Source organism: Trichechus manatus, unplaced genomic scaffold, assembly GCF_000243295.1.
Source record: "Trichechus manatus latirostris isolate Lorelei unplaced genomic scaffold, TriManLat1.0 scaffold00006, whole genome shotgun sequence".
In the NCBI taxonomy this organism is placed as follows: Eukaryota; Metazoa; Chordata; class Mammalia; order Sirenia; family Trichechidae; genus Trichechus; species Trichechus manatus.
In genome coordinates, this window is record NW_004443942.1 from 10,519,311 (window position 1) to 10,533,660 (window position 14,350).

The 14,350-nt window shown below is 36.6% G+C and overlaps 1 protein-coding gene across 4 annotated transcripts in view; it reads left to right on the forward strand.

Annotated features, from left to right (window-relative positions):
* GTF2H1 (general transcription factor IIH subunit 1) overlaps nucleotides 1–13,737 on the forward strand; it is a 34,905-nt gene extending 21,168 nt beyond the window's left edge. For all 4 annotated transcript variants that reach the window (XM_004369693.3, XM_023737646.1, XM_023737647.1 and 1 more), the window contains exons 10-15: nucleotides 2,096–2,184; nucleotides 2,538–2,655; nucleotides 7,039–7,129; nucleotides 7,619–7,734; nucleotides 10,799–10,891; nucleotides 12,535–13,737. In XM_004369693.3, the coding sequence (XP_004369750.1) occupies nucleotides 2,096–2,184; nucleotides 2,538–2,655; nucleotides 7,039–7,129; nucleotides 7,619–7,734; nucleotides 10,799–10,891; nucleotides 12,535–12,621 (594 nt within the window). In that variant the 3' untranslated portion in view covers nucleotides 12,622–13,737. The remainder of the gene's footprint in view (nucleotides 1–2,095; nucleotides 2,185–2,537; nucleotides 2,656–7,038; nucleotides 7,130–7,618; nucleotides 7,735–10,798; nucleotides 10,892–12,534) is intronic.
* Nucleotides 13,738–14,350: the final 613 nt, after the last annotated feature.

The window sequence follows — 14,350 nt, forward strand, 5'->3', positions numbered from 1 at the left end:
ATGTATGTATGTATATATTTTAAGTTTCCCACCTTTCTCCCATTATGAAAGTAAATTATGATAAAATCTTCTTAGAGGGCAATTTGACAATATGTATCAAAATTTTAAATGTTTTTGCCCTTTTTTTGAACCAGCAGTATTCCTCTTTTGGACATTTAAAGATATGTGCAAAGATTCAGATACAAATATTCATTATAGTATTAGAAATAGCAAACATTCTAATATCCAAGGTACATCCATTCCATGGAATTCGATGCAGCCATTAATGACTTAAAAAGGATTCATGATAAATTGAATAAAAAACAGACTGTATGGTGTAATTTCACATGTCAAGAAAAAAAGTTCATGAATTTGAAAAGACCGTTGAAAGAATATGCTAAACAGTTATCTTTTGGTAAAGGCATTACAGGGGAGTCTTATACTTTCTATTTCATATATTTCAGTAATTTAATATCTATAAGCATGTGGTATCTTTAAAATTAACAAAAATAGTAAGATGAATTTTTGAACTAAGAAGAGTAAAACGTTTTCATGTTTAAGTTACAGAGAGATGTTAAAAACGAAATCTAGGCAGTCATGCTTTCTTTTCAGTACTGTTGCAATAAGTACCCTTCATTCTTGGTAATGAAAGAGCTATCAAAAATCAGTATTTCTCAGTGTAAATTTTCATAATATTCAAGAGTAAATGCTAGCCCTGGGTATTCTTTCAAGTCAATAGTTGACCGCTGTGTGTTCTACAAAGAGTTTTATAGAATTAGATTCAGCAGTCGTAGTGACAGGGTGCTTGCACTTACGGAATGTTCAGTTAAGTGTGAAAATCAGGTGACCTAACTCTAGGTCTTGGCAGAAGTTTAGGGTTTGGATTATTACAAAAGTTTATGTGAGGACACAGCTTAGGTATGGTAACAACAGGGTAGAAATGAGAGTGACATATGGGAAAGTCAGTGAAGACATCAGTGTGCTTTGAAGTTGGGTGAAGTATAGAGTTAAGGAAAAAAATATATAAGGCTGAGTCTTGGTAAAGTGGTACTGATTGATGTGTTACTTTTGAACATCATGTTGAGAAAGTTAGATTTGTTCCTATACTATAAGGGAACCATTCAGACTCTTAAAATAGGGGCAATTTAAAATACTAAGTTTTCAAATTGATCTTTTCGAGATAATATTTAGTAACATAAATGTTTTGATCTTAGCTTTGGTAGCTACAAATGAAAATTGACCAGATGAATTTCATAGCTATGTAGAGAATGAGGTATTGTAGAATTTACTTTTACAAGTAGTGACATAGATTATCTTTATGTGTCTTTTATAATTATTGTGTTTTTATTATAAAGCTATATAAATTTAAGCACTTTGTTACTAGCACAGGAGAAAACAAATTAGTAAAACCAAAATAGAGAGTCCAGAAGTGAAACCAAACACATGTAAGAATTAAGTGTTGACAAACAGGGCATTTCAAAATCAGTGGGAAAAGACAAGTTGTTTGACAAATGTTGTTAAAATTACTGGTTAATCATTTAATAAAAAGAAATTTAGATTCCTTACCTTACTCCTTATTCCAGAATAATTTCAGGTGGATCACAAATTTAAGCTAAAGATGAAACCACAGAAATATAAGCAGAAAAAAAGATGGAGTGAATTTTTTATAATCAAAATAAAAAAACTTCAATTTGGAAGAAAAAATATTTTTAACACATATAACAAAAGATTAAATTCCATAATATTTAGAGAATTGCTACAAATCCACCCCCACCCCCCACCCACAGGGTATACGCAATAAAAAAATAGCAGAAAACATTAATAGCTAGTTCATCAGGGAAAAACAGTAAATTTTCACCTACCAGATTGGCAATAATTAGAAGTTCAGTAATACTTAGTGTGGACGGGTGTGGGGAAACAGATACTCTTTGTAAATGGTGAATGAGAGTGTGTATTGGTTCCATTATTTGTAGGATTGTCATCTCTAGGAACTTAGATTCATGTGGGAAGACTGTATTTTATACCCTTCTGTACAGTATTTTTTTTTTTTTCAGTCATGTTCATTACTTCTGTAAGGGATCGTTACTGACAAAAAGTATTGTGTTAATAATTATAGGCAAAGTTACAAGAGTCCATTGAATATGAAGACTTGGGAAAAAATAATTCCATAAAAACGATTGCACTAAACCTCAAGAAGTCAGATAGGTAAGTTTGGATTAACTTGATGTGGAATAGTTATGTAACAATTCAGTGCAGAATATATTCTGCAAATAGTGTTTGAGTTTTGATACATTTATTACCATAAAATTACATTTTTTCTTAAAAATTTGTTTTGTGGACCTCAGGCAAGCATCCTAAATGATCAAAGTCAAGAAGATAAAATTTGAATCTCAGTGCTCTTTTGGGAATTAAATTATTTTATTGAAATATTTTTAATTACAGGATTGTGTTTTGCTTTGGGGGGACACTGTATTCACTACTAAAATGTTTGAAAGGCAAATGTTTAGCACCTTCGCTCTGTGTGATTAGTCATTTCTTTCTTCTCTGCTGACTTTCAGGTATTATCATGGTCCAACTCCAATCCAGTCACTACAGTATGCAACAAGTCAGGACATTATTAATTCTTTTCAAAGTATTAGGCAAGAAATGGAAGCTTACACGCCCAAATTAACTCAGGTAGGTGGCATGTACTATTTGAATTCCATAGTTCCTTTTTCAGTTTATGAGTACAACCAGATGGAACTATATGACTGATACCTTAATTGGGTTTAAATACGTATTTCTGCTAAATAAATTATTCTCAGTTTTAAAAACAGAGGTAGGGAGAAGAGGTGTGTTTGGTCATACCTAAGAAGTATCTGAAGATGAGATGGTAATTTAAAAAAGTAATGAGTTTTATAGTTGCTAATTTTTTCCTTCCATATAGAGTTTTATTGGAAAAGTCTCCCATTTTTCTGAGTTCCTTCTGGACATCACTCTGGATGTTCTGCATGACTTCAAACTCAGAATATTTAAAACAAAACTGATTGCTCTCCTTTATTTTTCCCTGACCTTATTCATGCTTCAGTTGATCAGCAAGTTCTGTCAGTTCTTTCTTCAGTGTTTCTTGATTCCATCACCTTGGTTTAGGCAAACCAGATCCATTTTCCACACTGCCACAGCGAGTTATCTTTCTAAAAACATTTATCTGATTTCATCACTCTACGGCTTAAAAACCTTCACTGCCTCCCTTCATTGCCATAGTTAATAGTCCGGACACCGTAGTCTAGTACTCAAGACCATATACAATCTGGCCCTAGCCCACTTCTCCAGTTTCAATTCCAGCCATAGTTCTTACCTCTCCCTTCCACACAAAGCCAGCACTCCTGTACTCTAGCCTAACACATTAGCTACCCAAATTTTTTTAATCACATCGTCTGTTTCATGCGTCCTATTGTTTTGCTCATTCCTCTTTGCTAGAATGGGCTGAGCCCTGTTTCTGCCCCTGGGAGCTACTACTAATTGTTCATTACTCAGCTCAAATTTCATTGCCTCTGTTTAGCAATCCTCAACATGCCCAGGGAGGAGTTCAGTTTTTTTTGTTTTTGTCTCTTTTCATAAGCACTGAGGCACTGAGTATATAACTGTATTGAGGTGCTTATCACTTTTTAGTTTGAAATAATCTTAGATTCACAAAAAGTTACAAAAATATGTTTTTCTGACCCATTTTCAGAGTAGGTTACAGACATAATACTCTTTTACCTCTAAATATTTCAAGATATTCCCATGAAAGTACAGTCAATAAGTTAGCATTGATAAAGTATTACTACCTGACCTACAGGTCTTACCCAAATTTCACCTTTATAGGAAAAGAAAACTCTTCCTGGTCTATCAGCCAAACCAGAATCAGAAGTTGCGTTTAGTTGTCATTTTAGTCGCCTTTAACATGGCACAGTTTTTCAGTCTTTGTCTTTCATAGCCTTGACATTTGGAAGCATATAGGCCAGTTTCTTAAAAAATGCCCCCAATCTGTTTTTTTTGTTGTTTTGTTTTTTTTTAAAACGTTTCCTCATTATTAGATTCAGGTTATACATTTTTGGCAAAAATACTGCAGAAGTGATGTGTCGTCCGAGAGCATTGTGTTGGGGGCACGTGATAATCTTTTTGTCCAATTACTTTTGATATTAACTTGGATCACTTGGTTGAAGTAGTATCCGCCTGGTTTCACCACCGAAAAGTTATTATTTTTCCCTTTGTAATTAAAAGTATCTTATGGATAGATGCTATGAGACTATGTAAATTTCCTACTTCTCATCAAATTTTCACCCTCTAGTTTTTAGAATCCCGTAATAATTCTTGCCTGGAAGTTATTATTGTGGTGGTGGTTAAATGGTGATTTTCTGATTCTAGCATCCTTCCCACATTTATTAATTGACATTCTACTGAAAGGAAGAACTTTCTCTTCTCCAATTTTTTATTTAATTCATCTATGTATATCAGTATGGATTCATGTATTATATGATTCTATGGGTTATAAATTGTTATAATTTTTTATAGTATAGTTTATGTACAGTAAAATTTTCCCTTTTTAGCCTATTGTTCTACGAGTTTTGATAACCACGTACAATTGTGTAACTACTAACACAATCACAATATAAAATAGTTTCCTCACCCCAGAAAATTTGGTAACCATGTCCATGTCCCTTTGTAGTCAAACTACCCACATTCTCCAACCCCTGGCAGCCATGGAACTGTTTTGTTTTTATTGTTATTTGAACGCTTACTGTTATAAATTTGGCCAGTGGGAGCCCTTCACACTGGCTCCTGTGTCTTTTTGACATATCCTCATCATTCTTTGAGCACCTCCTTACTTTCTGGCACAATAAGCTGTTTCAAGCTCATCTTATACTTTCCCTTCACCACTCACAGAATTAGCCATTTTTCTGAGGAGCACTGGTTTCTTTCAGTAGTGAGTAGATTTAGAAACCAAAATCTGGGCACTAGGTGTGCTTATTGCTACTGTTGTCCCCTCAGCAGAACAGCTAGGAAATAAACATATGTACATATATGCACACATAACAAATTTGGGGTAGTTTGACCACTTCTTTCCTTCTAGACTGCAATTTGCCCTTGAGCCCAAGTAGACCCGCCTAACTTTTACACTGTGGTCATTCTTAAATATTTATCCTCCTTTCCCCCAAAAAAGGAATGCTGGTGGTGCAGTGGTTAAGAGCTACAGCTGCTAGCCAAAAGGTTGGCAGTTTGAATCCACCAGCTACTCCTTGGAAACCCTGTAGAGCAGTTCTACTCGGTACCATAGGGTCGCTATGAGTCAGAACCAACTCGACGGCAATGAATTTTCCCAAAAAAAATGGTTATTTGATTATCTGGAACACATGAACTGGGTCAGGACAACCCAGTAGGTTATCTGTCCTCATTGTGTGTACCTAATTGCAGCCAGATGGCTCATCAGTATGCTCAGCAATCATTGAATCATTGAAAAGGTAGTAGGAATAAAGTGAGCTTCCATATGCTCTTGACTCATGGTTGTTGCATGCCGTATTCTTAAACCAAATTAAGTTTTTTAATCCAGTCCCCCCACACACATGGAATTCTGCTCATAAAAACTCCACTGGAAAATCTTAGACATACTAGCCCAGCACTTGATCCGTTAAACAAATTATTTCCTCTTCCTTATAGCCACAGTTCCTGCCACTTGTTAGACATTCATTGAATAGTTACGTGAGTTATAGCCCTAAATATTGACATTCAAACAATGGGGAATGTATTTTCAATATTTTTTCCTCTTTTGGCTACTTTGTATTCACTTTCTTAACTTTAAATAATACATTTTGGCGTGTGTGTGTGTTTAGACAAAAGTTTACAGCTCAAGTTAATTTCTCGTTCAAAAATTTAATACACATACTGTTTTGTGACATTGGTTGCAATCCCCACAATGTGACAGTATGCTCCCCCTTTCCACCCTGGTTTCCCTGTGTCCATTGTCCAGCTCCTGTCCCTTCCTGCCTTCTCATCCTTCTTTTGGAAAGGAGCTGCCCATTTGTTCTCGTATATTTGATTGAACTAAGAAGGACATTCGTCAGGTGTGTTACTTTTTGTCTTATAGGCCTGTCTAATCTTTGTCTGAAAAGTGAGCTTCAGGAATGGTTTCAATTCTGGGTTAGCAGAATGTCTAAGGGCCATAGTTTCAGGGGTTCCTCCAGTCTCTGTCAGACCAGGAAGTCTGGTCGACGTTTTTATCCTTCTCTGTCCAGGACTTTCCATTGTGATCCCTGTCAGGCCAGTTCTTGCTGGTAGCCAGGCACCATCTAGTTCTTCTGGTCTCAGGCTGGTGGAATCTGTGGTTCATGTAGTTCTTTAGTCCTTTGGGCTAGTATTTTCCTTGTGTCTTTGGTTTTCTTCATTCTCCTTTGCGGCAGGTAGGATGTGACCAGTAGATGTATCTTAATGGCTACTCGCAGGCTTTTAAAACCCCTAAATAATACATTTTTGCTATTTTGATCTATTTTTCAACTGCCGTCAAGATATGTATTAAAATATGTTGTTAACTCAGTCTTACTTTCAGTGGTAGGAGTCCTAAGTAAATTTAGTTGGTGCTTAAGAAAGGGCTTATTAGGCAAAAGGTGATCAGTTTTGAGGTGTCTATGGATTTGCAAAGGAGCCCTAATGGTGCAGTGGTTAAGCGCTCAGCTGCTAATAGAAAGATCAGCAGTTCAAACCCACCAGTAGCTCTGCAGGAGAAAGATGTGACAGTCTGCTTCTGTAAAGATTACAGCCTTGGAAACCCTATGGTTTCCAAGTTCTACTCTGTTCGGTAGGATTGTTCTGAGTTGGAATCGACTCGTTGGCAACAGGTATGAATTTGCCTGGTGTTGGAAGATTTGTAGGTATTTTGTTTCTACACGGATTTGTGTTTCTGGCCTCATGGAAAGTAGTTCACTCTGGTTGCTATAACGATGCATTTGTCCAGGAGTATTTGACATTTTGGTATAAAACTGAAATGTTAAATAAGATGCTAAAAAGGAAAAAAATCCATTTCTATGTCTCAATTTCTTTCAGGTTCTCTCAAGTAGCGCTGCTAGTAGTACCATCACAGCCCTGTCACCTGGAGGAGCACTTATGCAGGGAGGGACACAGCAAGCCATAAACCGTACGTGCTGGGCCACTTCTACTGCTATCAGAGCTCTAAAGAGCAAGTTAGAAGGGGCGCTGAAGGGTTTTTTTGTTTGTTTTTCCTGGGAGTATTTCTGGGATTTTTGTTTTATAGATTTGTTTTTGTACACGTATAGATACTGAAATATATCTAAATAACAGCATAGGTTTCAGAATTGTTCTAATGTTACAAAAAGTTGCATGTTGTTAGTCTAGTTTATCATAGTAATACAGTAATAGCTTTCTTTTTTCCTCCCCTGCCTTTTATAGTAAAGATAAAGGAACCTGAAAGTTCTTCAAAAGTCCCAAGGGATTTTAAATTTTGTGATCTCCCAATCATAGAATCAGTAACTTGTCTCAGACTAGCATATCTTGATTTGGCTTTGGTAAAGGGTGCGTTTCTAGTTTAGTCTCTGAGTGGTCATTTTTTCAGAAAACTATGCACGTGTGAAACTAGCTTTTATCCTATGGACCTCTTCCTTTGCAGAGATGGTGCCAAATGATATTCAGTCTGAATTGAAACATTTGTATGTGGCTGTTGGAGAACTTCTACGGCACTTCTGGTCCTGCTTTCCTGTTAATACGCCATTCCTAGAAGAAAAGGTCAGAGCCAGTTCCAGACAGCTGCCTGTTGTGGGAATGTAAACTGTTGTGTTGTTGTGTGCCGTTGGGTCAATTCCAACTGATTGTGACCTTACACAGCAGAATAGAACTGCCCCATAGGGTTTCCTAGCCTATAATCTTTACAGGAGCAGATCACCAGTCTTCTCTCCTGCAGAGCAACTGGTGGGTTCAAACTGCTGGCCTTTCAGCTAACAGCTGAGCACTTTAACCACTGTGTCACCAGTGCCCCTTTAGTGTAAATTAGTAAGGTGTTGTTTTGAAGTTTCAAAGATATATTGTGTGTTCACCATGGACCTGTCACTGGGATAACTACTTCACGTATATTATTTCACTTAAGCCCCACAGCATCCTTATGAAGTAGGGATTGATTATACCCATTTTATAAATGAGTGATCTGATAGTCCAGACCCATTCTATAACTTAGGATCACAACAGCTTGAAAGTTGAATCTACCTCCAAGCCTCTGGTGGGGATTGAAGAGACAGAAGCCCAAAACAAAGTAACATCAGTAAAGTTATTTACTTGGTTTATTTTTTAAGGGTTGTAAAATTTAAAATGAGGATTGACAATAAATACAGCACTAGCTATTTAACACTAAGACCCTTTTAACCAATAAAACGACGACTGACAAATGGAAAATACGTATAGTATTAATAGTAATAGCTTTACTATATAGATTTTTCTTACAAATGATCTTTAAGAAAAGATAAACACCCCATTAAAAACAATGGGCAAAAGACTTAACAGGCATTTTGCTGAACAATGCAAGTGGCCTAATAAGCCTAAGAGGAAATGTTCAGACTCACTAATATGCAAATAAATTATTTTAGAAGCTACAGTGAGAAAGCTTTTTTCACCTATTAATTTGCAAAAGAATGAAAAACTTAAGATCATCAGTGTTTGCTGAGTTGCTAAGAGTCCTTTCTTACACTGCTAGTAGCACCTTTCTTTCAAGTGCTTTGACTTAGAAATTCATCATTCAGAAATTTACTTCAAGGAAATAGAATGTGTGTAAATATTTAGCCACAGACATGTTCCTCTATCACTGTCTTAGAAATAAAAAAGTGGAAATGACCTGAACACTTCTTAGAAGCAGATTGGTTAAAGAAGTATTTGGTATATGCATACATTGGAATATTATATATCCATTTAAAATGGTAATATAGATTTTTTTTTTTTTAAATAATATTTTATTGAGTTTTTGGTGAAAGTTTACACAGCAAGTTAGGTTTCCATTTAACAGTTTCCACACAAATTGTTCAGTGACATTAGTTATTTACTTGTGTTCAGTTTGTTCCCTCTCCAGTAGTCTATAGCTTCCCTGCCCCCTTATCTTTTCATCTTTGCTTTTGAGTAATTGTTGACCTTTTGGTCTCATATTGATGGTTTTTAAGTAGCGCATCAATTTCACGGGTAATATCCTTTATTTTGTGTGCCACTGTGCTGTTTCACTAAAAGATGATCTCAGGGGCAGGGACGGATTACCCAATAAGCATGTGAAAATGTGAACTACAGATTAGTAAATCAACCCAAGTAAGCCCATGCATACCTTGCTTCCTGTAAGCCTGTGCGTGCCTTGCTTACTGGTTAATCTGCCCCCGCTCAGGAGATAGGCTCAGTTCTAGGTTTAGAGAGTATTTCAGTTTCAGGGCAATAGTCTCAGGGAGTCCTCTGTTCTGTACTGTTCCAGTTTGTCTGGCTTTTTTTTTTTTTTTTTTTAATATAAGAATTTGAGTTCTCCTGAGTACTTTTCTCCCATTCTATTTGGGACCAACTATTGTGACCCTAGTCAGAATGGTCAGTGGTGGTAGCCAGGCACCATCTAGTTCTTCTGGTCTCAGGGTGGGTGAGGTTGTGGCTCATGTATACTTGTTTCTTCTCTGTGTTTTTGGTTATCTTCTTATTGTTTTACTCCTGGTAGGCGAGTAGAGACCCATAGTTCTGTCTTAGATGGCCACTTACAAGCTTTTTAACACCCCAGGTGCTACTCTCTTCACTAGGATGCAGATCGTGATTTTTGTGAACTGTGTTATGCCAATTGCCTGAGTTGTCCCATGAGACTATTGTCCTAAGCCTTCAACCCCAGAAAACCAATGTTGAAAGGTGTTTGGTTATGTCTAGGGAGTATCCATATTTGTGTCTTCAATGAATATATGTGCCTGTACCCACGTAGTTGTATTTACACGTACTTATACTTTATCTGTTTTCACCTATATACACACCTATTCCTACCCATATACCAGTTTGCCTATACCATCCATATGTGCTCAAATACTTGTTTTTACTTTGGTTGTGCTGTGCTCACTATATACACTTTCAGTGCCACTTTTACCATCACCAAAAATAACTAGTCTCTAAAGTATAAAGCGTACTTCTCACACTACCACACTGCCCCCCGTAATCGCCAATGAACATTGGTCTTTCTGTATTTATCTATTCTCATCCTCTTACAAAAGAGGGATCTTAAATATTTGTCCTTATATGTGTGACTTATTTCACTTAGCAATATGCATTCCAGGTCCATCCATGTTATAATATGTTTCACAGAGTCACCATTGTTCTTTATGCTTGAGTAGTATTCTGTTGTATATATGTACCACAGTTTGCTTAGTCATTAGATGAAGATTTATTGACTGAAAGTTGTCCACATTATACTAAGTAAACTTTTAAAATAGTATGTATTGTATTTTTTCTACAAATGTATACATTTTACACATACACAAAAAAATATCTAGGAGGATGTGAGTTTCACACCAAAGTGTTAACAATGAACTCTAAGTGGTAGGATATAGGTATATTTTTATTTTTTTCTTTTTACATTTTAAAAATTTTTTTTGCAGCAACCATGTATTGCTTTGTGATCAAGATTTTTCATTAAAGAAAAAAACCTTTAAATCTACTAGGTATTTGTTTCTCCACCTAGTAAAACCAATTAATGTCCTTTTTTTAAAAAAAAAAAAAAAAGTGATCTTCATATGTAGTCTTGGTCTGTATAGGTTCTTTGAGATTTCTCTATAATCCATATTTCTCTCATCTTTTTCAGGTAGTGAAGATGAAAAGTAATTTGGAACGATTCCAAGTTACAAAGCTCTGCCCATTCCAAGAAAAAATTCGGAGACAGTATTTAAGCACAAATGTAAGGCACAATCTGATTTGGGCCTGATTTTCTTTCTCTGCTTGGTAAAATGATGAAATTAGCTTTGCTTTGGTGTGAATGAGTAGATAATCTGTTTTTTCATGTGCTCAGGATATTGTTTTTTAACTGTAAAATATACATTCAAAAGAGTTTGTAAAATAGGTATGTTTTCTAAATAATTTTTAAAAAATGGTATCTGTGTACCCGCCAATCAGGGTAAGAAATACAGTAGTACCAGTACTCATAGATATTCCGAGTGCCTCTGTCCAATTGCATACCCCTCCCTCCCATCCCCCATGGTTAGTTACTAACCAGACACTTGTGATAACCAGCTCGGTGCTTTTCTTTATAGGTTTACAACCTGTGTATATGCTCCTAAACAATATATTATTTATTTTGAAAAACTGAGTACCAAGCACAAGTCTAGCAGTAGAAGGAAAGGGCAGTATTGCTACTCTGTTACAGTAAGCTGAATAATCTCTGGGTTATAATCTGGTTTCAGCTTCCCTGATTGGTTATAATCAGAAAAGAAGTTTGTAGTGTCTTCCCACAGCAAGGCAAGGATGGCAGATAGGTTTCAGCTCATGTGCTTTCTCAACTGGTTATAACTGCCTGGAGCACTATGTTGAAAGGATCCTGAGGCCGTGTATAGTCTTACAGGAGGATATGGTATTCATCTCTTCTAAATGGTGCTATAGAGCCACTGCTGCCTATCAGGCAAAACAAATAAATTTGATCATTTCCAGACAGACCTAAATTAACACAACCTCGAGATAATGAAACCAGGTATGGTAAATCAGGAATTTTGTTTTTTTGTAATTCTATTCCTCAGTTGGACCTGAGTCACTGACATCCTAAAAAGATTTAGGACTTTTCCTGATTGCTGTCTCAAGAGTCTTCATCAGCTCAGATCAAGTGTGGTCCTTTTCCTTCCATGATGAAAGCAAAATTCTTTTCCACTCACGATTTGTAGTTCTGACCTAAGATGTGACATAGTATTTATTTACATGAAGCATTGGAGCAGTTTAGATTTTTTGTAACCTATTGAGTTACACTGAAATCCTGAAATATTGGAGCTGGAAAAGACCCTAGAGAACATAGAAAAGTGCTTCACAAAATTGGCTATACATCAGAATTAACTGCTGGAACTTTTGAAAATTGAAGATTCCTGGGTCTCATCCCAGACTTGCTGCATCAGAAGCTTTAGAGGAGTGAGTCATTTTTTGAATGTTCTGTAAGATAATGTTGATGCCACTATCTGGCCTTAGTTGGCAGAATAGCATTTAAATCTAGAAATCACCAATCTGTTTCAGCCCCTTCATTTGGCCGGAGACTGGGCCGTACTAGAGCACGGTTATGACTTTCATACTGTCCTGTAGCTGGTTAGTGATAGAGTGGACAGACACTACAGCCCAGACAGGTGAATTTTCAGCCTCTCTAAAGCACCCCACCACTTCTTCCTTTCTGTACAGAATGTGTCTTGATAGGCCTTCACAGAGGGCTTGCACATTGCCTCCTTGATTGGGGAAATACAAATGAGCTTGGAGACTATACTCTGAAGTATGTGCTAGATTTGGGTTAGAAGCATTAACTTCCCCAGCCTTCACCCAGTTGTTGCTGAAGTGTCTTTCTGTGTTTTTCAGTTGGTAAGTCACATAGAAGAGATGCTCCAGACAGCCTACAACAAGCTCCACACGTGGCAGTCCCGACGCATGATGAAGAAAACGTGAAGTGCCCGTGGCTGTCAAAGTTTTGTGAGATTGAAAGAACTGTGATCTGCAGTAACTCTGGAAACCTGACCTGACGATTGTGCAGATCATCATACAGAAGTTACAGGAAACATCTGCATCATGTGGACTTCTGGAGCTGATGCATGTTGTACTTGCACATTGTGAAGTGAGAGGAAGAAAGGGACTTTGATTAAACTAAAAGCGGGGGAGGTAAATTAAGGTGGAACCAAAATGAGCTAAGTTGCAAATATATATAAATATATATATATTTAAAAAGACACTGTTTACTGCAGTTACTCAGGAACTGCTTTTGATTCACATTAAGCTGCTTTCAGAAATTTAAAAAAAAAACAAAACTTTTTTAAAGGGTGCATTGATAAAAATCTGAGGGTTTTTTTTTTTTTCTTCATCTGTAAATGTTTTTCCTAAGTTTATGGCACAGGGTAGATATTAAGTATTTCTCCTCCATCCTCCACTTGGATCCTCCAGTTTTACTAAATTGTAGTTGTACCTTACATCAGCAAGTTAAAGAGAATATTTTAAAGTAAAGCAGAGGGAGACTGTTGCTCAGCCATCAGGAAACAGTTGTAGTCAGAAGACATCTTTGGTCCTGTGTTTCCTACGGAAATAAGAAACAATAAATATTGCACTGAATGTTTGTCGTTTGGGGTCCCTATATGATAGAGAGGGAACATATTGCAGAAGGTTGCGTGGGGTTTTTTATGCAGAATTTTGTCAGAAGATAATGGCGCTGCATGTTTTTCTTTGAGTGCAAATGTACATTGCTAAGATTTTTTTTTAAGACGGCATGTGCTTTGAAGAGAGGAAAATGCATTTTTAAGAGTTTAAAAATCTTATGAGTGAGAAATATAAGAAAGCTTACTTATTTTCACCTCTTTAGAAGAAATAAAAGATGTTTCTCATATCTCCTTTTCTCCAGTCTCTGTCTGACTGTTAACTGTCTCTGGCGAATCGATAATCAATGCATAGTGACTGAAACGCCTAACTGCAAAAACAAAAAAAGATATGCTATATTTTGTGGATTCTGTGCCATATTTTGTTCTAATAATATCAACTGTTTTATCTCAGACTTTAGATGTCTTATATTAAAAACTACACAAAAAAGTAAAACTTTTATAGCTAATCTTTCTAACTGTAACACATCTTGTGGTTTCTCATTATGTGTGATATTTACTTGGATGGGCTACTCATTCTTTTTTAAAACCTTTTTTACAAGTTGGTGGTGGTGGTCGTTGGGTTCTGTCCAGTCCGTTCTGTCCCATATATAACAGAACAAAATACTGCCTGGTCCTGTGCTATCCTCACAGTTGTTGCTGTCTTTGAGCCCATTGTTGCAGCCATTGTGTCAACCCATCTAATTGAGGGTCTTTCTCTTTTTTCACTGACTTTACCAAAAGTGATGTCCCCCTGGAGGGACTGGTCCCTTCTGATAACATGTCCAAAGTACATGAGATGCTTCCAAGGAGCACTCTGGCTGTACTTCTTCCAAGACAGACTTATTCATTCTTCTGGCAGTCCATGGTATATTCAGTATTCTTTGCCAACACCATAATTCAAAGGCGTCAGTTCTTCTTGGGTCTTCCTTATTCATTGTCCAGCTTTCACATGTATATGAGGCGATTGAAAATACCATGGCTTGGGTCAGACATACGTTAGTCCTCAAAGTGACATCTTGCTTTTGAACACTTTAAAGAGATCTTTTGTAGCA